Genomic DNA, 25,513 nt, shown 5'->3' with positions numbered 1-25,513 from the left:
CTCAGCCTCCCGAGTAGCTGGGACTACAGGCGCCCGCCACAACGCCCGGCTATTTTTTGGTTGCAGTTTGGCCGGGGCCGGGCTTGAACCCATCACCCTCGGTATATGGGGCCAGCACCCTACCAACTGAGCCACAGGCGCCGCCCAATGGATTCTTTTTTATTTTTATTTTTTGGCAGTTTTTGGCCAGGGCTGGGTTTGAACCTGCCACCTCTGGTATATGGGGCTGGCGCCCCACTCCTTGGGCCACATGTGCCACCCCAAGGTTACAGATTCTTTACAAAGGTCTTTACCTGTGGGAAAGAGAAAAATCAAAAGTTAAATTCCCCATTTTTAGCAGACTATTCAATAGTCTACCCACAATGCAGACATAGCCAAGCCCATAGGTTTTTGTTAGGAGAAGAAATGTGAACAGGTCAGGGTCATGCAGCACCAAGTAGAGGAGCTAGGAACAGAGTCCAGAAGTCTAATTTCCTAAGTTTTTGAATTGGGCACTAAATGAGAGAATTGTATGTGAATTATGTATCAATAAAGCTGCTAAAAAGGGCGGCGCCTGTGGCTCAGTCGGTAAGGTGCCAGCCCCATATACCGAGGGTGGCGGGTTCAAACCCGGCCCTGGCCAAACTGCAACCAAAAAATAGCCGGGCGTTGTGGCGGGCGCCTGTGGTCCCAGCTACTCGGGAGGCTGAGGCAAGAGAATTGCTTAAGCCCAGGAGTTGGAGGTTGCTGTGAGCTGGGTGAGGCCACGGCACTCTACCGAGGGCCATAAAGTGAGACTCTGTCTCTACAAAAAAAAAAAAAAAGCTGCTAAAAATGTTTTGTTTTTTTTTTTGGGCCGGGGCTGGGTTTGAACCCGCCACCTCCGGCATATGGGACCGGCGCCCTACTCCTTGAGCCACAGGCGCCGCCCTTTTAAACTTTTTTTTTTTTGCAGTTTTTGGCCAGGGCTTGCTAAAAATTTTTTTAATAAGTGTGATAAAGAAATTGCTGAACTTGGCCATGCATAGCTCACACCTGTAATCCTAGCACTCTGGGAGGCTAAGGCTGGTGGATTGCTTGAGCTCACAAGTTTGAAACCAGCCTGAGCAAAAGCAAGACCGTATCTCTACCAAAAATAGAAAAACTGAGGCAAGAGGATGGCTTGAACCCAAGAGTTGGAGGTTGCTGTGAGCTATGATGCCATAGCACTTTACCCAGGGCGACAGCTAGAGACTCTGTAAAAAATTGCTGAACTTGGGCAGCGCCTGTGGCTCAAGGAGTAGGGCGCCGGTCCCATATGCTGGAGGTGGTGGGTTCAAACCTAGCCCCAGCCAAAATAAAAAAAAAAAAATTGCTGAACTTTTATAACACCTATTTGTTAGTAACAAATTTCACACTCATTTTCCACAAGCATAAAGGACAGAAACACAGATTTCTGTCTTCTGGGACACTTGCCTGCTTAACTGTCATGGGCCAGTGTAGGAAATCTGTTGCTGGTGAATCACAGCTTGTAGGTTTTTTTTTTTTTTTTTTGAGACAGAGCCTCAAGCTGTCAGCCTGGGTAGAGTGCTGTGGCATCACAGCTCACAGCAACCTCAAATTCCTGGGCTCAAGTGATTCTCCTGCCTCAGCCTCCCAAGCAGCTGGTGGGACTAAAGGCGCCTGCCACAACGCCCGGCTATTGTTTTGGTTGCAGCTGTCATTGTTGTTTGCCAGGCCCGGGCTAGATTCCAACCTGCCAGCTCAGGTTTATATGGCTGGAGCATTAGCCGCTTGAGCCACAGGTGCTGAGCTGGGTTTTTCATTTTTTTATGAGTTGGGGTCTCACTCTAGCTCAGGGAAGTCTTGAACTCCTAAGCTCAAGCAATTCTCCCTCCTTAGCCTCCCACAGTGCTGGGATTACAGGCATGAGCCACCGTGCCTGGTAACTTTTGGATTTTTGATGTTATTTCCCTTCTTTTGGCTAGGTTCTTTATTTCTAGAACAAAAAACTAAATCCCCCACTACTACCCCCCATTTCAAGAGTGGCAGATGGGAAGAGGTAAAGAAGCTTCCTGGAGTTTGCGCTCCATTTCCTATCTCTGGGGGCTCACACTTGAGCTCCTACCCTCTCCTAAATGACTTTATTTCCTTTCATGCATGGCAGGGCTTGGTTTAGGGTTCCAGGAGCAGTTCCTGCTGTGCAATGTCAGAGGAACAAGTGAACACACAGGAAATATGGTTGGTGAAGGATGTAAGAAGAAAGGCTAATTTTCTCAGGTGAAAATTGCTGGTCCAGAGCAGAGTTCAGAGTAGGCACCAATATATACATGCTGAAATAAATGAACAACTAGATTAGAAAAATAAGCAAAACATAAGTAAACTTTATTTTCAAAGTCTTTGAGATACAGAAGAAGAAAAAGGCATAGTCTGAAGCTAACACAAACCATCCCCCAAGAGTGTTACAGTACTCTAGGGGAGAAAGGGGCTGGGGATGGAAAGGTGGGTGGGAGATGCAACATTTTTCTAGCTTCAGAGAGTCCGAGAGCCCAGATCAAAGCCAGAACATTATGGTATTGGTTATAGATCCTTTTTTTTTTTTTGGCAGTTTTTGGCCAGGGCTGGGTTTGAACTTGCCACCTCTGGTATATGGGGCTGGCGCCCTACTCCTTGGGCCACAGGTGCCACCCCAAGTTTACAGATTCTTTACAAAGGTCTTTACCTGTGGGAAAGAGAAAAATCAAAAGTTAAATTCCCCATTTTTAGCAGACTATTCAATAGTCTACCCACAATGCAGACGTAGCCAAGCCTATAGGTTTTGGTTAGGAGAAAAAATGTGAACAGGTCAGGGTCATGCAGCACCAAGTAGAGGAGCTGGGAACAGAGTCCAGAAGTCTAATTTCCTAAGTTTTAGAATACCTTCGAGGAGAAAGTAAGCTGGCAAGGATGTGTTACCAGTCAATTATTTAGAAATTATTAGCCCAATATACTTTAGAGAGTAGGGATTATTGTAATTTGTACAAGATCCCACAGGCTTTGGAGCATGAAATGCAATATGAGATGTAAAGCACAAGACCCATTGTTTTGAACTTCATTTGAAGCAAAGGCCAGAAAGATAAAAGTACACTAGAGAGCAGGAGTTACAGTCCTTCCCACCTTTCTCATGAGTTCTTCTTGTTTGGTTACCTCTTCAGAAAAATCATCATTGACATCCAACACCAGCACAGGAATATTCTGCAGAGTCTCAAAGTGGGGCCTATGAAAAGTGTGAATGTTTGGGACAGAAAAAAAGAAAAGAAACTTGAGCCAAGCTTCAAATGCCCACCATGCTCAGAGAACAGATCTAAATCCATGTGGCTTCTCAATAAAACTGCATGTAAACAGCACTTTAAAAAACGAATTCAATAAAGCTGCCTGGAAAGAAAAAGGTTGAGATTTCTCGCAGGGGTCCTCAAACTATGGCCCGCGGGCCACATGAGGTGGTGTGAATGTATTTGTTCCTGTTTTGTTTTTTTTACTTAAAAATAAGATATGTGCAGTGTGCATAGGAGTTCGTTCATAGTTTTTTTTTAAACTATAGTCCGGCCATCCAACGGTCTGAGGGACAGTGAACTGGCCCCCTGTTTAAAAAGTTTGAGGATCCCTGGGAGAGTGACACTAAAGGTCAGAGCTCCAAACTTTTTAAATGGACAACCAGCCAAGCCTGAAGAAAGGAAAGGCAGAAACTCAGAATGTAAACTTACTAAACCTGACATTTCTCTAACATTTTCAGCCCTTCACCCTGAGCCAACTATCACCATCAATCACAATGTTCAATCTAGAGAAAAGAAAGGAAAGAAAAAAGAAAGGGGAAAGGAAAGGGAAAGGGGAAGGAGAAAGAGGAAAGGAAGAAAGCAAGCTGGAGAAACAGAATCTAACAAAAAGTCTCTTGGAATGTACAGATTATATTCAATATTAAATTTCTGAGTTGGAAAATGCTTGATATTTCCAACCACTTCCAGTACATTCCAAACTTTCCTATGGGGCTGCATGCTCAACTTCTTGTTTTTTTTTTTTTTTTTGTAGAGACAGAGTCTCAGTGTACCGCCCTCGGGTAGAGTGCCGTGGCGTCACACGGCTCACAGCAACCTCTTAACTCTTGGGCTTACGCGATTCTCTTGCCTCAGCCTCCCAAGCAGCTGGGACTACAGGCGCCCGAACTTCTTGTTTTTAACAACTTGCTGTAGGGAGGCAGCTCTCTCTTTAAATACACTCTTTTCTCCACTCACTTAGTTGTCTTGTGAATAAACCAGGCTTCGTGTTGACCATGAAGCTGTTCAAGATAGGCCAGCTCAATTCCTTTTTCTTCCTCTCTGGCCCTCAGGTACAGTCTCTCCAAACAAACCTAAAAGACAATCCCCAGGTCACAGTGAGCTCACTTGCTGTTTGGACTGTTACAAGGCAATCTTAGGGGAGCTATGAGACCCACTCATAATGTTTATCTTGGGCATTACAAGCCACAACTTTGCTTCTGCTGTCTTTTTTTTTATTCAACTAGGAGTCCTCCAACTTTTTAAACAGGGAGCCAGTTCACTGTCACTCAGGCAGTTGGAGGGCTGGACTATAGTTAAAAAAAAAAACAAAAAAACTATGAACAAATTCCTATGCATACTGCACATATCTTATTTTGAAGTAAAAAAACAAAACAGGAACAAATACAATCACACCGCCTGATGTGGCCTGCGGGCTGTGGTTTGAGGACCCCTGAACTAGAGGATCTACACCATTCTCTCTCCACTTTCAGCTTAAACTTGCTCTTCTTTTGAAGTATTCTAAGTTAGTTAATGGCAAACATCATCCACTCAGTTATCCAAGGCAGGGGCCTAAAATGTTCCTTCTTTTTTCTCCTCCCAACCACATTTAGGAAGTCACTAAATTCTCTGTAATCTCTCTCTGGTTGGTTCTCTCTTCGCCTCTCCTCTCACCTCTGCTCTAGTCAGGTCCTCATCATTTTTCACCTGGCAGGATGACGCTATGCTTCCTGGAGGCAGAGAAGTATATGAAAAGAGCAAAGCCTTGAGGTCAGAAAGTCTAGGAGTAAATTCCTGCCTTTATCATGCACTAGTGGTGCACTCCTTGTGGGCTTCAATTTCCCATAGGACACTGAGGATTCACCGAGGGAGCATTTATCAAGCTCCTGGCAAAAGCTGTTCTCTTCCTCCGGTGTGTGTTCCCCTTCAGCCCACCCTTCCACAGTACTGCAAACTAATAGCATTATGTTTCTTGCTTAAAATCCTCTATAGGTGGGCGGCACCTGTGGCTCAGTCGGTAAGGCGCTGGCCCCATATACCGAGGGTGGTGGGTTCAAACCCGGCCCTGGCCAAACTGCAACCAAAAAATAGCCGGGCGTTGTGGCGGGCGCCTGTAGTCCCAGCTACTCGGGAGGCTGAGGCAAGAGAATCGCTTAAGCCCAGGAGTTGGAGGTTGCTGTGAGCTGTGTGAGGCCACGGCACTCTACCGAGGGCCATAAAGTGAGACTGTCTCTACAAAAAAAAAAAAAAATCCTCTATAGGCTCCATACTGTCTACAGCCATAACCCGAGGGTTCAAGGAAGTATGAGTAGTAGCATATTTATAAAGTGGTAAGTAATTTGAAATGTCTCTTTCATATCATAGCAAATATGCACTCTGCAACAGAATGCAAAATTGCATAGGTCAAAGATAAAACAAAGTAGTGAAAAAAAAAAGTGAGGTTTGAAGCTAACTCTCCTACCCTCCCCCTCTGCAGAGAGTGCACATAATTCTATACTGCATTCAGTTGGAAGGAAAATGTGACCCACAGTAGCTCAGAAAGATGTCTTTTTTAGCTGTCACATAAGGCCACTCCTACTTCTCAACTTCCTTAGCTCCTTTCTCCTGGATTCAACTGCTTTAGCCAGATCTAACCTCCTTCTTGAGGGACAGGACAAACTCTCTCATGCCACAAAACTTTTGCTCCAAATGTCTGTTTTGCTTAAATTGCTCTCATTCCTCTGTCTGCCTGGCAAACATTTCATTATTCAATGTCATCTGTCCTGGAAGAATAGACTAACCCACTGATTCAGGACTTTTCTCTTTCAAATACTTAAAACTTAATTCCCCAATGTAGTGTATAATATTCCCAAAGACTTGGGGTATTTGATGTTTCCCACTTATCTTTCCTTTTTTTATTGTTGGGGATTCATTGAGGGTACAATAAGCCAGGTTACACTGATTGCAATTGTTAGGTAAAGTCCCTCTTGCAATCATGTCTTGCCCCCATAAAGTGTGACACACACCAAGGCCCCACCCCTCTCCCTCCTTCCCTCTCTCTGCTTCCCCCCCCATGACCTTAATTGTCATTAATTGTCCTCATATCAAAATTGAGTACATAGGATTCATGCTTCTCCATTCTTGTAATGCTTTACTAAGAATAATGTCTTCCACTTCCATCCAGGTTAATATGAAGGATGTGAAGTCTCCATTTTTTTTAATAGCTGAATAGTATTCCATGGTATACATATACCACAGCTTGTTAATCCATTCCTGGGTTGGTGGGCATTTAGGCTGCTTCCACATTTTGGCGATTGTAAATTGAGCTGCAATAAACAGTCTAGTACAAGTGTCCTTATGATAAAAGGATTTTTTTCCTTCTGGGTAGATGCCCAGTAATGGGATTGCAGGATCAAATGGGAGGTCTAGCTTGAGTGCTTTGAGGTTTCTCCATACTTCCTTCCAGAAAGGTTGTACTAGTTTGCAGTCCCACCAGCAGTGTAAAAGTGTTCCCTTCTCTCCACATCCATGCCAGCATCTGCAGTTTTGAGATTTTGTGATGTGGGCCATTCTCACTGGGGTTAGATGATATCTCAGGGTTGTTTTGATTTGCATTTCTCTAATATAAAGAGATGATGAACATTTTTTCATGTGTTTGTTAGCCATTCGTCTGTCATCTTTAGAGAAGGTTCTATTCATGTCTCTTGCCCATTGATTTATGGGATTGTTGGCTTTTTTCATGTGGATTAATTTGAGTTCTCTATAGATCCTAGTTATCAAGCTTTTGTCTGATTGAAAATATGCAAATATCCTTTCCCATTGTGTAGGTTGTCTCTTTGCTTTGGTTATTGTCTCCTTAGCTGTACAGAAGCTTTTCAGTTTAATGAAGTCCCATTTATTTATTTTTGTTGTTGTTGCAATTGCCATGGCAGTCTTCTTCATGAAGTCTTTCCCCAGGCCAATATCTTCCAGTGTTTTTCCTATACTTTCTTGGAGGATTTTTATTGTTTCATGCCTTAAATTTAAGTCCTTTATCCATCTTGAATCAATTTTTGTGAGTGGGGAAAGGTGTGAGTCCAGTTTCAGTCTTTCACATGTAGATATCCAGTTCTCCCAACACCATTTATTGAATAGGGAGTCTTTCCCCCAAGATATGTTCTTGTTTGGTTTATCGAAGATTAGGTGGCTGTAAGATATTAGTTTCATTTCTTGGTTTTCCATTCGATTCCAAGTGTCTATGTCTCTGTTTTTGTGCCAGTACCATGCTGTCTTGACCACTATGGCTTTGTAGTACAGACTAAAATCTGGTATGCTGATGCCCCTAGCTTTGTTTTTATTACTAAGAACTGCCTTAGCTATACGGGGTTTTTTCCGGTTCCATACAAAACGCAGAATCATTTTCTCCAAATCTTGAAAGTACGATGTTGGTATTTTGATAGGAATGGCATTGAATAGGTAGATTGCTTTGCGAAGTATAGACATTTTAACAATGTTGATTCTTCCCATCCATGAGCATGGTATGTTCTTCCATTTGTTAGTATCCTCTGCTATTTCCTTTCTGAGGATTTCATAATTTTCTTTCTTTCTTTTTTTTTGTAGAGACAGAGTCTCACTTTATGGCCCTCAGTAGAGTGCCATGGCATCACATAGCTCACAGCAACCTCCAACTCCTGGGCTTAAGCGATTATCTTGCCTCAGCCTCCCGAGTAGCTGGGACTACACGTGCCCACCACAACGCCCAGCTATTTTTTGGTTGCAGTTTGGCCGGGGTTGGGTTTGAACCTGCCACCCTCTGTATATGGGGCTGGCGCCCTACCGACTGAGCCACAGGCGCTGCCCCATAATTTTCTTTATAGAGGTCCTTCAGCTCCTTCGTTAGGTATGTTCCTAGGTATTTCATTTTCTTTGAAACTATGGGGAAGGGAGTTGTGTCCTTAATTAGCTTCTCACCTTGACTGTTATTGGTGCATACAAAGGCTACTGACTTGTGGACATTGATTTTATATCCTGAAACATTACTGTATTTTTTGATGACTTCTAGGAGTCTTGTGGTTGAGTCTTTGGGGTTCTCTAAGTATAAGATCTTGTCGTCAGCAAAGAGGGAGAGTTTGACCTCCTCTGCTCCCATTTGGATTCCCTTTATTTTCTTGTCTTGCCTAATTGTATTGGCTAGAACTTCCAGCACTATGTTGAATAGTAAAGGTGACAGAGGACAACCTTGTCTGGTTCCAGTTCTAAGAGGAAAAGCTTTCAGTTTTACTCCATTCAGTAAAATATTAGCTGTGGGTTTGTCATAGATAGCTTCATAGATAGTTTTAGAAATGTGCCACCTATGCCTATACTCTTCAGTGTTCTAATTAGAAAAGGATGCTGGAGGGCGGCGCCTGTGGCTCAGTCAGTAGGGCGCCGGCCCCATATACCGAGGGTCGCGGGTTCAAGCCCGGCCCCGGCCAAACTGCAACCAAAAAATAGCCGGGCGTTGTGGCGGGCGCCTGTAGTCCCAGCTACTCGGGAGGCTGAGGCAAGAGAATCGCTTGAGCCCAGGAGTTGGAGGTTGCTGTGAGCTGTGTGAGGCCATGGCACTCTACCGAGGGCCATAAAGTGAGACTCTGTCTCTACAAAAAAAAAAAAAAAAAAAAAAAAAAAAAAGAAAAGGATGCTGGATTTTATCAAATGCTTTTTCTGCATCTAATGAGAGGATCATGTGATCTTTATTTTTGCCTCTGTTAATATGGTGGATAACGTTTATGGACTTGCGTATGTTAAACCAGCCTTGCATCCCTGGGATGAAGCCTACTTGATCATGATGAATGACTTTTTGATGATAAGCTGTAATCTATTGGCTAGGATTTTGTTGAGAATTTTTGCATCTATATTCATGAGTGAGATTGGTCTGAAATTCTCCTTGTTTGGGTCTTTTCCTGGTTTTGGTATCAGGGTGATGTTAGCTTCATAGAATGTGTTGGGGAGGATTCCTTCTTCCTCAATTTTTTGGAATAATTTCTGCAGTACAGGAATAAGCTCTTCCTTGAAGGTTTGATAGAATTCTGGAGTGAAGCCATCTGGACCAGGGCATTTTTTGGTTGGAAGATTTTTTATTGTTTCTTTGATCTCAGTGCTTGAAATTGGTCCATTCAGGAGCTCTATTTCTTCCTGGCTGAGTCTAGGGAGAGGGTGTGATTCCAAATATTGATCCATTTCCTTCACATTGTCAAATTTCTGGGCATAGAGTTTCTGGTAGTATTCAGAGATGATCTCTTGTATCTCTGTGGGATCAGTTGTTATTTCCCCTTTATCATTTCTGATTGAGGTTACTAGAGATTTTACTTTTCTATTTCTCGTTAGTCTGGCCAATGGTTTATCTATTTTATTTATTTTTTCAAAAAACCAACTCCTTGTGTCATTAATTTTCTGAATGATTCTTTTGTTTTCAATTTCATTGATCTCTGATTTGATTTTGGATATTTCTTTTCTTCTACTGAGTTTAGGCTTAGATTGTTCTTCTTTTTCCAATTCCATAAGATGGCTTGTGAGATTGTTGATGCGCTGTCTTTCTGTTTTTCGAATGTAGGCATCTAAAGCGATGAATTTTCCTCTCAAAACTGCTTTTGCAGTATCCCACAGGTTTTGGTAGCTTGTGTCTTCATTGTTGTTATGCTCAAGGAAGTGAATGATTTCCTGTTTTATTTCTTCCTGCACCCGTCTGTTATTCAACAGAAGATTGTTTAATTTCCATGCCTTTGGGTGGAGTAGAGCGTTTTTGTTAAGAGTTGAGTTCCACCTTTAGTGCCTTATGGTCTGAGAAGATACAAGGTAAAATTTCAATTCTTTTGATTCTGTTGATATTTGTTTTGTGTCCCAGGATATGATCAATTTTGGAGAATGTTCCATGGGGTGATGAGAAGAATGTATATTCTTTATCTTTGGGATGGAGTGTTCTATATGCGTCTATCAAGCACAGTTGTTCTAGGGTCTCATTTAAATCTCTTACATCTTTGTTTAATTTCTGTTTATAGGATCTGTCCAGCTCTGTAAGAGGAGTGTTGAAGTCCCTTGTTATTATGGTATTATCAGATATCATATTGCTCAGACTGAGTAAGGTCTGTTTCAAGAATCTGGGAGCATTTAAATTGGGTGCATAAATATTTAGAATTGAAACATCTTCTTTTTTTTTTTTTTTTTTTTGTAGAGACAGAGTCTCACTGTACCGCCCTCGGGTAGAGTGCCATGGCGTCACAAGGCTCACAGCAACCTCTAACTCAGGCTTACACGATTCTCTTGCCTCAGCCTCCCGAACAGCTGGGACTACAGGCGCCCGCCACAACGCCCGGCTATTTTTTTGTTGCAGTTTGGCCGGGGCTGGGTTTGAACCCGCCACCCTCGGCATATGGGGCTGGCGCCCTACTCACTGAGCCACAGGCGCCGCCCTGAAACATCTTCTTGTTGTATTTTTCCCTTGACCAATATAAAGTGACCATCTTTGTCTTTTTTGACTTTAGTTGCTTTAAATCCACATGAATCTGAAGATAAGATTGCAACTCCTCTTTTCGTCTGAATGCCATTTGCCTGAAAAGTTGTCTTCCAACCCTTGACTCAGAGCTTTAATTTGTCTTTTGAAGCCAGGTGTGTTTCTTGCAGACAGCAAATGGATGGCTTGTGTTTTTTAATCCAGTCAGCCAATCTATGTCTCTTCAGTGGGGAATTCAAGACATTAACATTTATTGAGATAATTGATAAGTGTGGTAGTATTCTATTCATCTTATTTTGTGAGAGTCCATTGCTTAATTTTATCTTTTGCATCAGTGTGGAGGTTAGGTTCTGTCCTTTAATTTCTGGGTTCTTACTTTGCTGCTGATCCATTGTGGTGGTCAGTGTGCAGAACAGGTTGAAGTATTTCCTGTAGAGCTGGTCTTGTTGTGGCGAATTTCCCCAATGTTTGTATATCCATAAATGATTTGATTTCTCCGTCAATTTTGAAGCTTAGCTTAGCAGGGTACAGAATTCTGGGCTGGGAATTGTTCTGTTTAAGTAGATTAAAGGTAGATGACCATTTTCTTCTTGCTTGGAAAGTTTCATTAGAGAAGTCTGCAGTCACTCTGATGGATTTGCCCCTGTAGGTCAACTGGCGCTTACTCCTGGCAGCTTGCAGAATCTTTTCTTTTGTCTTGACTTTGGACAGGTTCATCACAATGTGTCTTGGAGAAGCTTGGTTAGAGTTGAGGCGACCTCTAACTCTTGGGCTTACGCGATTCTCTTGCCTCAGCCTCCCGAGTAGCTGGTACTACAGACGCCCGCCAGAACGCCCGGCTATTTTTTTGTTGCTGTTGTTGCAGTTTGGCCGGGGCCGTGTTTGAACCCGCCACCCTCGGCATATGGGGCCGGCGCCCTACTCACTGAGCCACAGGCGCCGCCCTCCATTGCATCTTTAAGTTCCCTGATTTACTGTTTCAGTTCCTTCAGCTCTGCTATATCCTTTTTATAGTCTTCATATCGTTCATCTCTTATTTGATTCTGTTTTTGGATTTCCTTTTGGTTATTTTCCACTTTATTAGCAGTTTCCTTCATTGTTTCCATCATTTCTTTCATTGTTTCGAACATGTGTATTCTAAATTCCCTTTCTGTCATTCCTGGCTATTTTGTTGCAGTTGCCACTGCTGTTTTAGCTGGCTGGGGCCGGGTTCAAACCCACCATTCTCAGTATATGGGGCTGGCGCTCTGCCCACTGAGGCACAGGTGCCACCCTTCCTTTTTACAATTAATTTGCTTAATAGAGCAAATGATTTCCCCCAGAAGTCTAAGAAAACTATTTTAAGTATTTGGTGTAATTCTTGCTTTACTGATATATTTATAACAACTTAAAAAAAAAACTTCACCCTCAGTCTTCAGTGGGAAAACACACCTGAAACATGAACAGGACAGTGTAGTTACAAATGGCAGGAGAGGGACCCATTCCAATCTTCTCCTTAACCTGCCCCACCCAGGAGCAAAGCTGTGGTTCTGATTGTTGGAGTGAGACAGGACAGGAATCGGACAGTGACTGCTACTGTACCTCCAAGCCCCAAACGCAGGTGCCATTTGTTCCGCTGCATCTGCGTGCTATCTTTGTGCTGTGACAGTCCCAGGCAGGGCCTGGATTTTTATTTTTTTTTTAAGCAGAGTCTCACTTTGTCACCCTTGATAGAGTGCTGTGGCATCATAGCTCACAGCAATCTCTAATTCTTCAGCTCAAGCAATTCTCTTGCCTCAGCCTCCCAAGTAGCTGGGACTACATGCACCCACCACAATGCCCAGCCATTTTTAGAGACGGGGTCTTGCTCTGGCACAGGCTGGTCTCGAACTTGTGAACTCAGGCAATCTACCTGCCTTGGCCTCCCAGAGTGCTGGGATTACAGGTGTGAACCATCACACCTGGCTTGCTTGCTTTTTAGAAGTCAGAGAAAAATGGGTGGGAAGGAATGGAAGGTCCTATTGAGGACCACCTTACATTTTCCAAATTCAGGATTTAGCAAGGTTTTGCATTAGACTACTGGACACTCACACAATTTTTTACATACAAATATTTTAACTTCTGCTCTTCCCTTCGGCATAGACACCTCTGAATTTCACAGAAGAGGTCAAGGGTGATTTCATGGAAGGAATATGAGTATTCCTGGGTTCTTAGATTTAATACCATCAAAATAGCACTAAAATCTCCATCCAATTCCAAAATGAATAAGCTATTTTTCTTTTCTGCCATTAAGCTGCAATAATTCTTCAACTCTCCTCATGCTACCCCGGCAGAAATACTTCAATCAGTCTTTTCAAAAAGATAAATAATAATAAATAATCACCATCTCCATCTGCTATGATTTGTGTACCGCAGAATTCATGTGTTAGAAATTTGGTCCTAGGCAGCGCCTGTGGCTCAAAGGGGTAGGGCACCGGCCCCACATGCCGGAGGTGGTGGGTTCAAACCCAGCCCTGGCCAAAAAAAACTGCAAAAAAAAAAGTATCCAATGTACTCAGTACTACTGTGAAACCAATTAATAATAACTCACACTTGCATATGAAAAATGAAACACAACTTTAGGCTATGATGAAGGAGGGAAGGGGAGGGCGAGGGATGGGGAGAGGGTGGGAGGGATAGTAGGGGATAGTAGGGGGACCACAACTATGGAGCACATTGCAAGTACAAGTTGGTTCTATCATGTGTAGAACACAAATGTCCTAATGCTATAATTGTGTAAATGAGATGAAAGTTATGCTGATTAGTATGATGTAAGCACTCCAATTTGTACAAATAATCAACACACTGAAATGGGCATAAATGTATTTATGATCTATGTACAAAAGACTTAATTAAAAAAAAAAAAAAAAGAAATTTGGTCCCTAGTGTAGTGATGTTGGGAAATGGTGCCTTTAAGAAGTGATTAGGTCATTAAGAGGGATTAGTGTCACTCTGGGGATTGGGTTAATTCTCAAAGGAGTGTGTTAGCAGGCTGTTATAAAGTAGGCTACCCCTCATAGCCTGTACTTTTGTATGTGTCCGATTCTACTTCTGCTTATCCATTATGTTATGATGCAGCACAAGGCCCTTACCAGAAGCTGACCAGACATGGCTGCCCAATCTTGGACTTTCCAGCCTCCAGAACTTATGAGCCAAAATAAACTTCTCTTCTTCTTTTTTAATTTTTATTATTTTTTTGGAGACAGAGTCTCAAGCTGTCACCCTGGGTAGAGTGCCATGGCGTCATAGCTCACAGCAACCTCAAACTCCTGGGCTTAGGTGATTCTCTTGCCTCAGCCTCTCAAGTAGCTGGGTATTTTTTTTGTTGCAGTTTTCATTGTTGTTTTAGGTGGCCCGGGTGGGTTCAAACCTATACCACCCTTGGTGTATGTGGCCGGCACCCTGCTGACTGGGCTATGGGCGCCGCCTAATCTTCTTTTCTTGATAAATTATCCAGTCTCAGGTGTTCCACAATAGCAACAGAAAATGGACTAAGACATCATCCCTGCCCCCTTCTCACAAGGTCATTCAGAGTATACAAAGGAGAAAAGTGAGGGAGAATTTCTTGTTTTCCTTGCTGGGTCTCAGTGTCCAGTCCAAACTCCACTCCCCTAAAACAAGAGTCTCTGTAGCTGGCCAAGCAGCCTGCTTCACTCCCAGGAATGAGTCAGTCCACTTCCTCCTTTGCTCCTTCCCAACACTGTCTTCATGGCGCCAAGTTGAATGTGCTGAAGTTCTGTTTCTTTTGGAAAAGTTTAGGTCAGCACTCTCATTTCTCCTAATGCTCAACCTCCAGTTTCTTTCAGGCCAGCTAACCCACAACCCCTACAGGAAACCTGTCACCTCTTCAAACTGCAACCAAATCTTCACTCAGCACAACTCCACGACACTCTCATACCTTCTTGGCCTGTGCCATGCGCCCTCATGGGGGGGCTACTCAGCTACTTTGAGCTGTGTATTCAAGAAGGGACTCCTCTTCTCTCATCACTGATACCAATCCTTACCCCTAAAGTATAATCACCTTCATAATTTGCATGTTCTATTCCCGTTCCCAGGCAATGAAGACTACTAAGGGAAGTTACATTTAGACTACTAAAAGTGACCCACCCGGTCAAGTTATAATCAATACATCTAACTTCATTTTGATTCTGTTTTTTGTTTCGTTCTGAGACAGGGTCTCATTCCATTGCCTAGAGTGCAGTGGCATCATTGATAGATCATCACAACCTCAGGTTTCTGGGCTCACGTGATCCTCCTGCTTTGGCTTCCCAAAGTACTAGGACTACCACTTTTTACCACCCTACCCTGCCAGCTTGGTTCCTTTCATGAAGGGTTCTCAGCCCTCTGGCCTCACTGAATCTCCAATTCAGTTTCACTTTAAACCTTAGATCCTGTTTATTTCTGTACTATCTCTTATTCTCTGCTATAGTCCAACTAGTCCAACTTTTACTTCATAATCTTCAGAAACTCCTGACACAAAGACCCCAATGTGTGGTCACTGTCACGATCAAGGGCCTCTTTCCCAGCTGTTATTTTCCTGAGGCAAGGCCCTTGTTCCCAATCTGTGTGATGTGGGCTCTCCCACTCTTCCTCTGAGTCTGCTCAGTCTGCTCTCAGGCCCCTTCTGCCCACAAGGCTCAGTCCCATCTCTAAAATGCCTGGCCTTTAGCCTGAAGACAGCTTTCCCTTCTAAGGAAAGTTGACATTTACGTAGTATATGCAGTATATCTGACATTTGACTATACTTTGGATATATGTCTTAAAAGCTGAGAGCAATACAATCTCTCAAAAAATACCTCTAAGGTTCCAGGGACTGCCCAGGGTCACTGCCAGTCAGCAGAGGCCAAGGACACAAGCTCTCTCTAGAAACTTCAGTGCTCCTGCCATGACAGCATCCTACCATGTGCCAACTAGCTCTGAAATCCAAGTCAGAGTCACAAAGTACAACTTATGTAGTCCTTCCTGCCTTGCCAGTGGTATTGAGGTTCAAAAAAGGGTTATAAATTAGAGCAGTATCAGGAGGAGGTGAAGAAACCCTCCTTCTCTTCCTCCCCACATCCTATCCAGGAAACCATTAAGGCCACTGTGGATGCTGATGACCCCACAAGAGAGGAAGAGGAGCTGAGGCAACTGGCTACCGGTCAGAGTGTTCGACCTACAAACCCTGAGCAATAAAGATAAAGTCAATTTGCTCTGTGTTGCTACATCAAGAGGGACTCTTCAATACACAGTCAATTGCCTTAGCATACTGCTGCACAAAGCCTGAGGGAAGCAGGGTGCTCAAGGTCAGGATGGGAAGATGTTTACCCACTGCTCTCCATGCACTACATAATGCCCACATTCTATTTTATTCTTTCTTTTTTTTAGAGACAGAGTCTCACTTTCTCACCCTCAGTAGAGTGCGATGGTGTCACAGCTCACAGCAACCTCCAGCTCTTGGGCTTAGGCAATTCTCTTGCTTCAGCCTCCTGAGTAGCTGGGACTATAGGCAGCCACCACAACACTTGGCTATATGTTTTTTTGCTATTGTTGCAGTTTGGCCAGGGCTGGGTTCGAACCCGGCACCCTCGGTATATGGGGCTGGCTCCCTACTCACTGAGCCACAGGCGCCACCCAATGCCCGCACTCTAATTTCTCCCCGCAGAAAATCAGGGGCGTGGAGAATGTCACCTCTTAGGTTTCATAAGGCCCTGAAGTCTAAGGCTTTAGCTTCTGCATTACCTGAGGAGTAGCCTGGAGGTAGATGAAGCCATGTAATTTGAGCCGGCTGGCAAACTCCTGCACGAGAAAAGAATGCCAGTCTTGATAGATATGCCATTCGATGTCACAGAGGGAACCATTTTCAAAAAGATTCTTTGCAAAGATATACCTGGTCGGAAATGTAAGTGGGATGGGAATGGGGGGAAGAGGGGGGAGAATGGGAAATGGAATGAAAGGCACAAGAGAGAAGCAGAAAAAAAAATCAATAACTTGTTCCATGTCTGTTCAAACCACTTAGCCTTTCCAGCTCTTCATCAATCTTTAAGAAATGTGAATTCTTAACCTGTATTTTCCTCCTTACTCAACACTAAGATAGGAAATAGCATCTAGACTTTAGAGGCTGAAATCACACCTTTCCAGGTAGATTAATTCACTGGAAGAAAGAGGACACTAGAAGAGAATGTCATTGGTCCCTAACAACATTCTCTGCTAGATACCAGTTGGAACATACAGCAAATGGTATAGGTAAATTTGAACTTTTGAGATTTCCTCACTATTATTATTATATTAAGGCCAAAAAAGAAAAAAAAAAGTTAATCTAGTATAATGACACCCACTACATTTCACTTAAGGACTGAGGGTGTCTAAGTTTCCAGGCTGCTAAACCATTCTTTTGTCTAGATGAGAAGTGGAGAAGGAACCATTTTTACGTGGTACCAGCAAGGAAGCAAGAAATGCATTTCCTGTTAACTTCAGTATTACTAAGAAAGCAGACTCTTCTCCAAAGTACAAATGAGCTCTTATTTGCTTGATTCTTCTGCTGCTAAACTTCTAATTCAGATAAAAGAAACCTAAAACTAAAAGTCAAACTAACTTTGCCCCTTGCTTACTTCCACAACAAAAGAGCATTTGGTAAATAGGAAATCAGAGCTGAACAGAAACTATGGTTTCAGAAGGGTAAGTTCTGCTTTGAAAACTCAGGCAACTTAATACAAAACACAATTTATACCCTAAACAATGAGCTCCAGTTTCTAAGGCAACAATGAGCAATTGGCCACTTCCGAGAAAATGAAATTCAGAAACGATGTGTACAAATGGTTCAGGGAAATGAGGACTACAAGGCTGTGTCACCCTTAAGAGAATAGGTTCCATGGTAACATTCCAGGGTCTGACCCTGGCTGCAACATTCAATAGTTATGTCACTTTTAGCAAGTCCCCTAAACTCCCTCCGCCTGTTGCTGTGATGACTTGTATATAATATACATAAAGTGCTAAGAAGAGTGATTGGCACGTAGTAGTCAAGATTTCTTAGTTGTTACTATAACTGCTTTTTGCTAGGCTATGAAGAAGGCAACTTAAAAGACAAGAAGGAAAATTTCCCAGTCTGGAATGGTTTAGTACCCTGTTTCCCTGAAAATAAGACAGTGTCTTATTTTAAGGTGTGCTCCCAAAGATGTGCTAGGTCTTATTTTCAGGGGACGTCTTATCTTTCCTGTAAGTAGGTCTTATTTTCAGAGGATGTCTTATTTTCGGGGAAACAGGGTAGCTATACTCATAGTTTAGCTCAAGGTAACCAAGGAAAAGATTATATTTATAACTTAAGTTCTGAAAAATGTTTTCAGCCTCTTCATATTAAGTAGATGATGAAATTAAGATCTCATAAGGGAAATTAAAGATTTGTTAATAAGCTCTATGAAAGGGGCTCTCGGCTGCCAGGTGTGGTGGCTCACTCCTATAATCCTAGCACTTCAGGAGGTTGAAGCAGGAGGATAGCTTGAGGTCAGGTGTTTGAGAGCAGCCTGAGCAAGAGTGAGAACCCATCTCTAAAAAAAATAGAAAAATAAGCCCAGCATGGTGGTAAAGCCTGTAGTCCAGTTACTTGGGAGGCTGAGGCAGGAGGATCACTTGCACTTGAGTCGCAGTGAGCTATTATGACACCACTGCACTCTAGCCTGGGCTACTGAGCGAGACTCTATCTCAAAAAGGGGGAGGGTCTTGCCTCTGAAGAACGAGCACGTCCTTTATTTCTCCTAAGCTGGTGGGGATGAAGAGAGAGTAGGTAGGAAGTGGCTGTGCTGAGAGCTAATGGGGAGGGAACTACCACAGACTGCAAGCGGGGGGCAGGGGGAAAGAACAGGCCTTAAGGACCCAGGAGTTGGGTCCTCTGCTCTAAAACCATGTACTAATGTTTCCTTTAACTCAAACATAAAAGACTTCGAGTTCTTCCCTGTAATCCACTCATAGGTGTGAGCATATGTTTAGATCTCCATTAGACTAGGATCCAGATGAGGCCAGGGACTGGGTCCTCCTTACTCACTATGGTAGCCCCAGGGCCAGGCCTGGTGCCTGAACATAGGAGACATTTAATAAATCTATGCTGAACAAATAAGGTTTGAATTATCCTCAGGATTAGAATTTGTAATTGGTTATCCTTTCTGTCTAAAAATGCACTCTCTGAAGAAAGTACCCACAATGTACTAGCTGCCCATAATGTAATCAGTTCTTATTGCTTCCTTTACAAGAAAATGCTAAGATATGTGTAGCTGCTTCTTCTTTTTTTTTTTTTTTGAGACAGAGTCTCACTTTGTCACCCTCAGTAGAGTGCCCTAGTGTTATAGCTCACAGCAACCTCAAACTCTTGGGGTCAAGTGGTCTTCTTGCTTCAGCCTCCCAAGTAGCTGGGACTACAAGCTCCTGCCACAACACCTGGCTATATTTATTTATTTATTTATTTTTTAGAGACAGAGTTTTATTTTGTCGCCCTCGGTAGAGTGCCCTGGAGTAACAGCTCACAGCAACCTCCAGCTCTTGGGCTTAGGCGATTCTCTTGCCTCAGCTTCGCGAGTAGCTGGGACCACAGACGACGGCCACAACGCCCAGCTATTTTTTTGTTGCAGTTTGGCCAGGGCTGGGTTTGAACCTGCCACCCTTGGTACATGGGGCTGGTGCCCTACTCACTGAGCCACAGGCACCGCCCACACCCAGCTATTTTTAGAGACGGGGTCTCCCTCTGGTTGAGGCTGGTCTTGAACCTGTGAACTTAGGCAATCCACCCTGCCTTGGCCTCCTAGAGTGCTAGGATTACAAGTGTGAGCACCGCCTCTGGCATTAAGAACACATTTCTAATTAAAAAAAAAACATTTCTACTTCTCTGCTTTCCTCTGAGGGGGTCTCCTGTGCCTACCTCACTAAGGGGCTAGAAATCAAAGGACAGACTATGACAATGTTTCCAGTCAACCCAGGTGGTTATATGTAATGCACCTTCCTAGTCCGTGAGGGGAATATCTTGGGAGAGGAGAGAGGAAAACAGATAATAGCATATCTAATAGCTGAAAAAAAACTAAAACCTATAGGCCAGTCATTTGTGATTCATGTATTTAGTTTTTATAAAAAGTAAGTTCTGGGCGGTGCCTGTGGCTCAAGGAGTAGGGCGCCGGTCCCATATGCCAGAGGTGGTGGGTTCAAACCCAGCCCCTGCCAAAAAACCAAAAAAAAAAAAAAAAAAAAGTAAGTTCTTTCCTGGGATCTGTAGAGAAGGAATGTGTAATTTGTAGGTTTTTTTTTTTTTTGTAGAGACAGAGTCTCACTTAATCATCCCTGGTAGAATACCATGGCCTCACACAGCTCACAGCAACCTCCAACTCCAGGGCTTAGGTGATTCTCTTGCCTCAGCCTCCTGAGTAGCTGGGACTACAGGCGCCTGCGAAATGCCTGGCTATTTTTTGCTGCAGATTGGCGGGGGCCGGGGTCAAACCTGCCACCCTTGGTATATGGGGCCGGTGCCCTGCCCACTGAGCCACAGGTGCTGCCCTGTCTGCTTTTTTCTTAAAGGTGACAACCAACCACTGATTCATTTGGTTTCTAAAACAAACACTGTTACCTAAGCGCCTACTGTGTGCCTTTTATGAAGTGATGGTTATACTAAGTAGCTACCAGCTTGCCTCTATGCCTAAAAATAAGGAAGAATAAAGTACTAAGTGGTAATATAAGACATCCAATACATTCAAATTATGAAAAACACAATTTCTTTTTCTTCACGAATGTGATAACTTTGTAGAATTACAACTCTAAACAAATCTATATAGTGCTTTCTTTAAAAAAAGATGACAATTTTTCAAAGTTCAATTTTCAACGACTAGAGCAGTGCAAGGCCTGTCAAGAAGAACCGAGCTACTTGAGGCTTATGACTGATGGAGGGCTTGATGTCTTACCTGTCACTGTACACAGACCTCTCAAAGATCTGTACTGGTTTCTTGGCCTGCAAAAGGTTTTCAGGAAAGGGCTCCAGCTGTATTTTCAGGCGGCTCATAAAGGAAACTGTTTGGAACGTGTAAGACCATCGTGCCGGCTCCCGGTACATCATATCCAGCAAGTTTCCAATGCTTTGGGTGGCAGAGCCCTACAGGGAGGTTATAAAAGAAGAGAATTTCCCAGAAGGCATATTTACTCTGTGGTGTACATGTTCCCCTTACCTCCTGTAAGCAGGCTTTCTAATCGATGAAGGAAGGAAGTTTGAAAGTTTCCTTCCACTACAAAGATACAATCAGATCCCCCATTTTAGTTGAAGTTACATAATTAGGGAAGAGATTTTCCTACCATTTTAGTCAAGAAGTTGACAGGAGGTGACATGCCACCTTCAATATAACAGAGAAGAGCAGAGGAAGAACCATACATAGAATTAACACAGTCACCAACTGATGCATTTATTTTTATTTATTTTTTATTTTTATTTTTTGTAGAGACAGAGTCTCACTTTATGGCCCTCGGTAGAGTGCCGTGGCCTCACCCAGCTCACAGCAACCTCCAACTCCTGGGCTTAAGCGATTCTCTTGCCTCAGCCTCCCGAGTAGCTGGGACTACAGGTGCCCGCCACAACACCCGGCTATTTTTTGGTTGCAGTTTGGCCAGGGCCGGGTTTGAACCCGCCACCCTCGGTATATGGGGCCGGCACCCTACTGACTGAGCCACAGGTGCCGCCCCCAACTGATGCATTTATTTGTACAGTCAGTCTGGGGAGGAGTTAACAATCAACAACCATTTAAAAGTCTACTTTGAATCAAATCTTTCCACTGTAACACTATGTTGCCTCTCTTTCAGGCTTCCATCTCTGAGTATTTCTTTATAAAATTTCAAGGCAGACAAGAAAGGAACTGATTATTTGACAAGCAACCAACCAACCGACCAAATAAAATTCTATGTCTTTCATAGAAGGGCTACACAACCAAACAAACAAAAACAAAATTCATCTCCTCTAAAGACTTTATGAAACGTAATTTGAAGAGCTTCACTGTGCATGTAGGCACAAGTGTTGGATACTCAGGAGACTTGGACTGATTTCTGGGTTTGCCGCTGAATATATGCAAAAGTGACTTTCCTAATCACCGTTATCTAAAGCCCTACGTGGATGAAGTGCTATGTGAGCCAGGTGCTATAAAGTATATAGAAAAAGGAGCTAACATTTATTTCAGCCTTCACTGTACTGTTATCTCTTTTAATTTTCAAAACAGCTTCAAGAGGTAGGTACTGTTGTCATACCCATTTTTCAGCAGGGAAAATCCACTCACAGATTGTCACTTGTCCAATGTCTCATGGTGAGTAAGTACTGAAGGGACTCAAGCCTTTAACCTCTTCATTCTAATACCTCTCCAGATGAAGGTAAACAAGACGTGGTTCCTGAACTCAAAGAGCTCACTATGCAAAAGGGAAGTAGTGACAAGGATATAAAGAGCTAGAATGTAAGGCAGAAATGTGACAAAGAGGTGATCACATTTGGTGGAGAGAATCTTGGGACATTTCTAGAAGAAAATTGGCATTAAGTTGGGAAATAACTGGGTATCACGGGTCACGCCTATAATCCTAGCCCTCTTGGGAGGCCGAGGTGGGTGGATTGCTTCAGCTTAGGGGTTTGAGACCAGCCTGAGCAAGAGCGAGACCCCATCTCTACTAAAAACAGGACAAATTAGCCAGGCATTCTAGGGGCACCTGTAGTCCCAGTTACTCTGGAGGCTGAGGCAAGAAGATCCCTTGAACAGGGATGAGTTTGAGGTTTCTATAAGCTATGATGCCATGGCACTTTTCCTAGGGCAACAGAGTGAGACTCTGTCTCAAAAAAAAAAAAAAAAAAGAGGGTTGGTGCCCACAGCTCAGCAGTTAGGGAGCCAGCCACATGTACCAGCACTGGTGGGTTCCAACCCAGCCAGAGCCTGCTGAAAATAAACAAACAAAAATACAGTCGGGTGTTGTGAGAGGCACCTGTAGTCCCAGCTACTTGGGAGGTTGAGGCAAGAGAATCGCTTGAGCCTAAAAGTTTAAGGTTGCTGTGAGCTGTGAAACCACGGCACTCTACCGAGGGTGACATAGTAATGCTCTGTCTCAAAAAAAAAAAAAAAAAATTGATATGTCTTACAATCTATGGCATCAGAGAAATGATAAAAGATGTCATATCAAACCTCATGCCTTGGCTTGACGCATGTGGCTCAAGCAGCTAAGGCGCCAGCCACATACACCAGAGCTGGTAGGTTCAAATCCAGCCCCGGCCTGCCAAACAATGACAATTGCAACCAAAAAATAACTGGGCATTGTGGCGGGCGCCTGTGGTCCCAGCTACTTGGGAGGCTGAGGCAAGAGAATTACTTAAGCCCAGGAGTTTGAGGATTCTGTGAGCTATGATGCCACAGCACTCTGCCCAGGGGGACAACTTGAGGATCTGTCTTAAAACAAACAAACAAACAAACAAACAAAAAACCTCATGCCTTACAGATAACCTTCTTAAAAGTCCACAGCACATTTACCAAAATTGGTAAACTATGAAGAAAATTTCAGTAAGGCTCCCAGATTAAAAACTGTATTAGCTAGTTTGTCTCACCATAACAAAACAAAACCAATACAAGAATAACACACACACAAAATCTACTCAACAATGTAAAATACCTTTTTTTTTGAGACAGAGCCTCAAGCTGTTGCCCTGGGTAGAGTGCTGTCGCATCACAGCTCACAGCAACCTCCAACTCCAGGGCTCAAGTGATTCTCCTGTCTCCATTTCCCAAGTAGCTGGAACTATAGGCGTCTGCCACAACACTCGGCTATTTTGTTGTTGTTGTTGTTGTTGCAGCTGCCATTGTTGTTTCGCAGGCCCGGGCTGGATTCGAATCTGCCAGCTCAGGTGTATGTGGCTGGCTCCTTAGCCGCTTGAGCCACAGGCACTGAGCCTAAAATACCTTTAAAATAACTCTTATGCAAAAAATAAGTCAAAACTACAATTATAAACTATTTAGACCAGTGGTTCTCAACCTTCCTAATCCCGCTGCCCTTTAATACAGTTCCTGTGGGTCGCAACCCACAGGTTGAGAATCGCTGATTTAGACAGTTTAGTTAAAACCTTACACATCAAATCTTGAGACAGAGCCAAAGCTTATTATCTCAAAGAAAATTCTCTGTTGCAAATGCTTTTATTATTAAGATAGGGGAAAAAATGCCAGGCATGGTGGCTCATGCCTGTAATCTTATAGTCTAGGAGGCCAAGGCAGGTGGATTGCTCAAACTCAGGAGTTTGAGATCAGCCTGAGTAAGAGGGAGACCCTGTTTCTAAAAAGTAGCAGGTATTGTGGTGGGTGCCTATAGCCCCAGCTACTGGGGAGGCTGAGGCAAGAGGATCTCTTGAGCCGAAGAGTTTGAGGTTGCTGTGAGCTATGATGTCGTGACACTCTACCAAGGGTGACAGAGTGAGAATGTCTCAAAAATTTTTTTTGTTTATAATAGGAAGAAATTAGAAAACTAAATATTCAAAATAGAGGATTGGATAAGTAAATGATAACATTTTACATTATGCAACCATTCAAATGACATTACTGTGAAGATGACCTCAAATATAAATGGCATGCCAATGGCAATCACAGTTTCTGCTTTAAATTGCAAATGTACATATATTAAAGATTTTATACATTTATGTTAATTCTATCCATTTTCTCCTTTGTAGAAAGACATCTAAAAGTACAAAAATAACCATATCACCTCTGGATAATGGGATTATAGAAATATTAGTTTTCAATCACTGCCTAACAAATCATGCCAAAATTAAGTGGCTTAAACAAAAAACAATCATTATCTCAGTTTCTATGGGACAGGAATTTGAGTGGGTGGTTGTACCCCAGGGTTTCTCATGAAGTTTCCATCAAGATGTTAGCTGAGGATACAGTCATCTGACAGCTGGATTGGGACTGAAGCCTCCACCTCCAGGAAGACTCACTTAGGTACCTGAGCACAGGAGACCACAGTTCCTTGCTGTGTGGGCCTCTTGAAGGGCTACTTTATGACATGGCAGGTGGCTCCACCCAAAGTAAGGCAGAAGCTAGAAATGTTTTTTATGACCTACTCTAGAAAGTCACACTCTGGTATTTCTGCTACATTCTATTCATTAGAAATAGGTTACTGGTGGGCGGTGCCTGTGGCTCAGTCGGTAAGGCACCGGCCCCATATACCGAGGGTGGCGGGTTCAAACCCGGCCTCGGCCAAACTGCAACCAAAAAATAGCCGGGTGTTGTGGCAGGCGCCTGTAGTCCCAGCTACTCGGGAGGCAAGAGAATCGCTTAAGCCCAGGAGTTGGAGGTTGCTGTGAGCTGTGTGAGGCCGCGGCACTTTACCGAGGGCCATAAAGTGAGACTCTGTCTCTACAAAAAAAAAAAAAAAATAGGTTACTGGGCCTGAACAAAATGAGACCCTGTCTCTATCTACAATAGAAATAATTAGCCAGGAATTGTGGTGGGTGCCTCTAGTTCCAGCTACTCAGGAGGCTAAAGCAGGAGGATCACTTAAACCCAGGAAAATGAGGTTGCTGAGAGCTAGGCTCATGCCATAGCAGATTGAGATTCTATCTCAAAAAACAAACAATAACAAGAGAAAAATGGGATCTAGAATAAGTTCCATGATACTGTGTACCATTTAGACTATATACAGAATGTGTCATATTCAGCTCTGAGTACCATTCTTAGTAATTTCTTTCTTTTCTTTTTTTTTTCTTTTTGTAGAGACAGAGTCTCACTTTATTGCCCTCTACTACAGTACAGTGCTGTAGTGTCACAGCTTACAGCAACCTACAACTCCT

The 25,513-nt window shown here is 43.2% G+C and overlaps 1 protein-coding gene across 5 annotated transcripts in view; it reads right to left on the bottom strand.

The window, feature by feature from the left end:
- Nucleotides 1–253: 253 nt before the first annotated feature.
- Nucleotides 254–25,513, bottom strand: part of DGUOK (deoxyguanosine kinase) — a 39,547-nt gene continuing 14,287 nt past the window's right edge. For 2 of the 5 annotated variants that reach the window (XM_053588308.1, XM_053588304.1), the window contains 5 exons: nucleotides 20,625–20,812; nucleotides 16,435–16,582; nucleotides 4,227–4,342; nucleotides 3,115–3,214; nucleotides 2,323–2,680 (listed from right to left, as the gene is read on the bottom strand). In XM_053588308.1, coding sequence (XP_053444283.1) covers nucleotides 2,654–2,680; nucleotides 3,115–3,214; nucleotides 4,227–4,342; nucleotides 16,435–16,582; nucleotides 20,625–20,812 — 579 coding nt within the window. In that variant the 3' untranslated portion in view covers nucleotides 2,323–2,653. Of the gene's footprint in view, nucleotides 294–2,322; nucleotides 2,681–3,114; nucleotides 3,215–4,226; nucleotides 4,343–16,434; nucleotides 16,583–20,624; nucleotides 20,813–25,513 lie in introns of those variants that run through there. The other 3 variants (XM_053588305.1, XM_053588307.1, XM_053588309.1) reach the window with 3 other exon arrangements.

Source organism: Nycticebus coucang, chromosome 4 (genome assembly GCF_027406575.1).
Source record: "Nycticebus coucang isolate mNycCou1 chromosome 4, mNycCou1.pri, whole genome shotgun sequence".
NCBI classification, from domain to species: Eukaryota; Metazoa; Chordata; class Mammalia; order Primates; family Lorisidae; genus Nycticebus; species Nycticebus coucang.
Note: the sequence above shows the minus strand (reverse complement) of the source record. Positions and strands in the feature narration are given on the sequence as shown.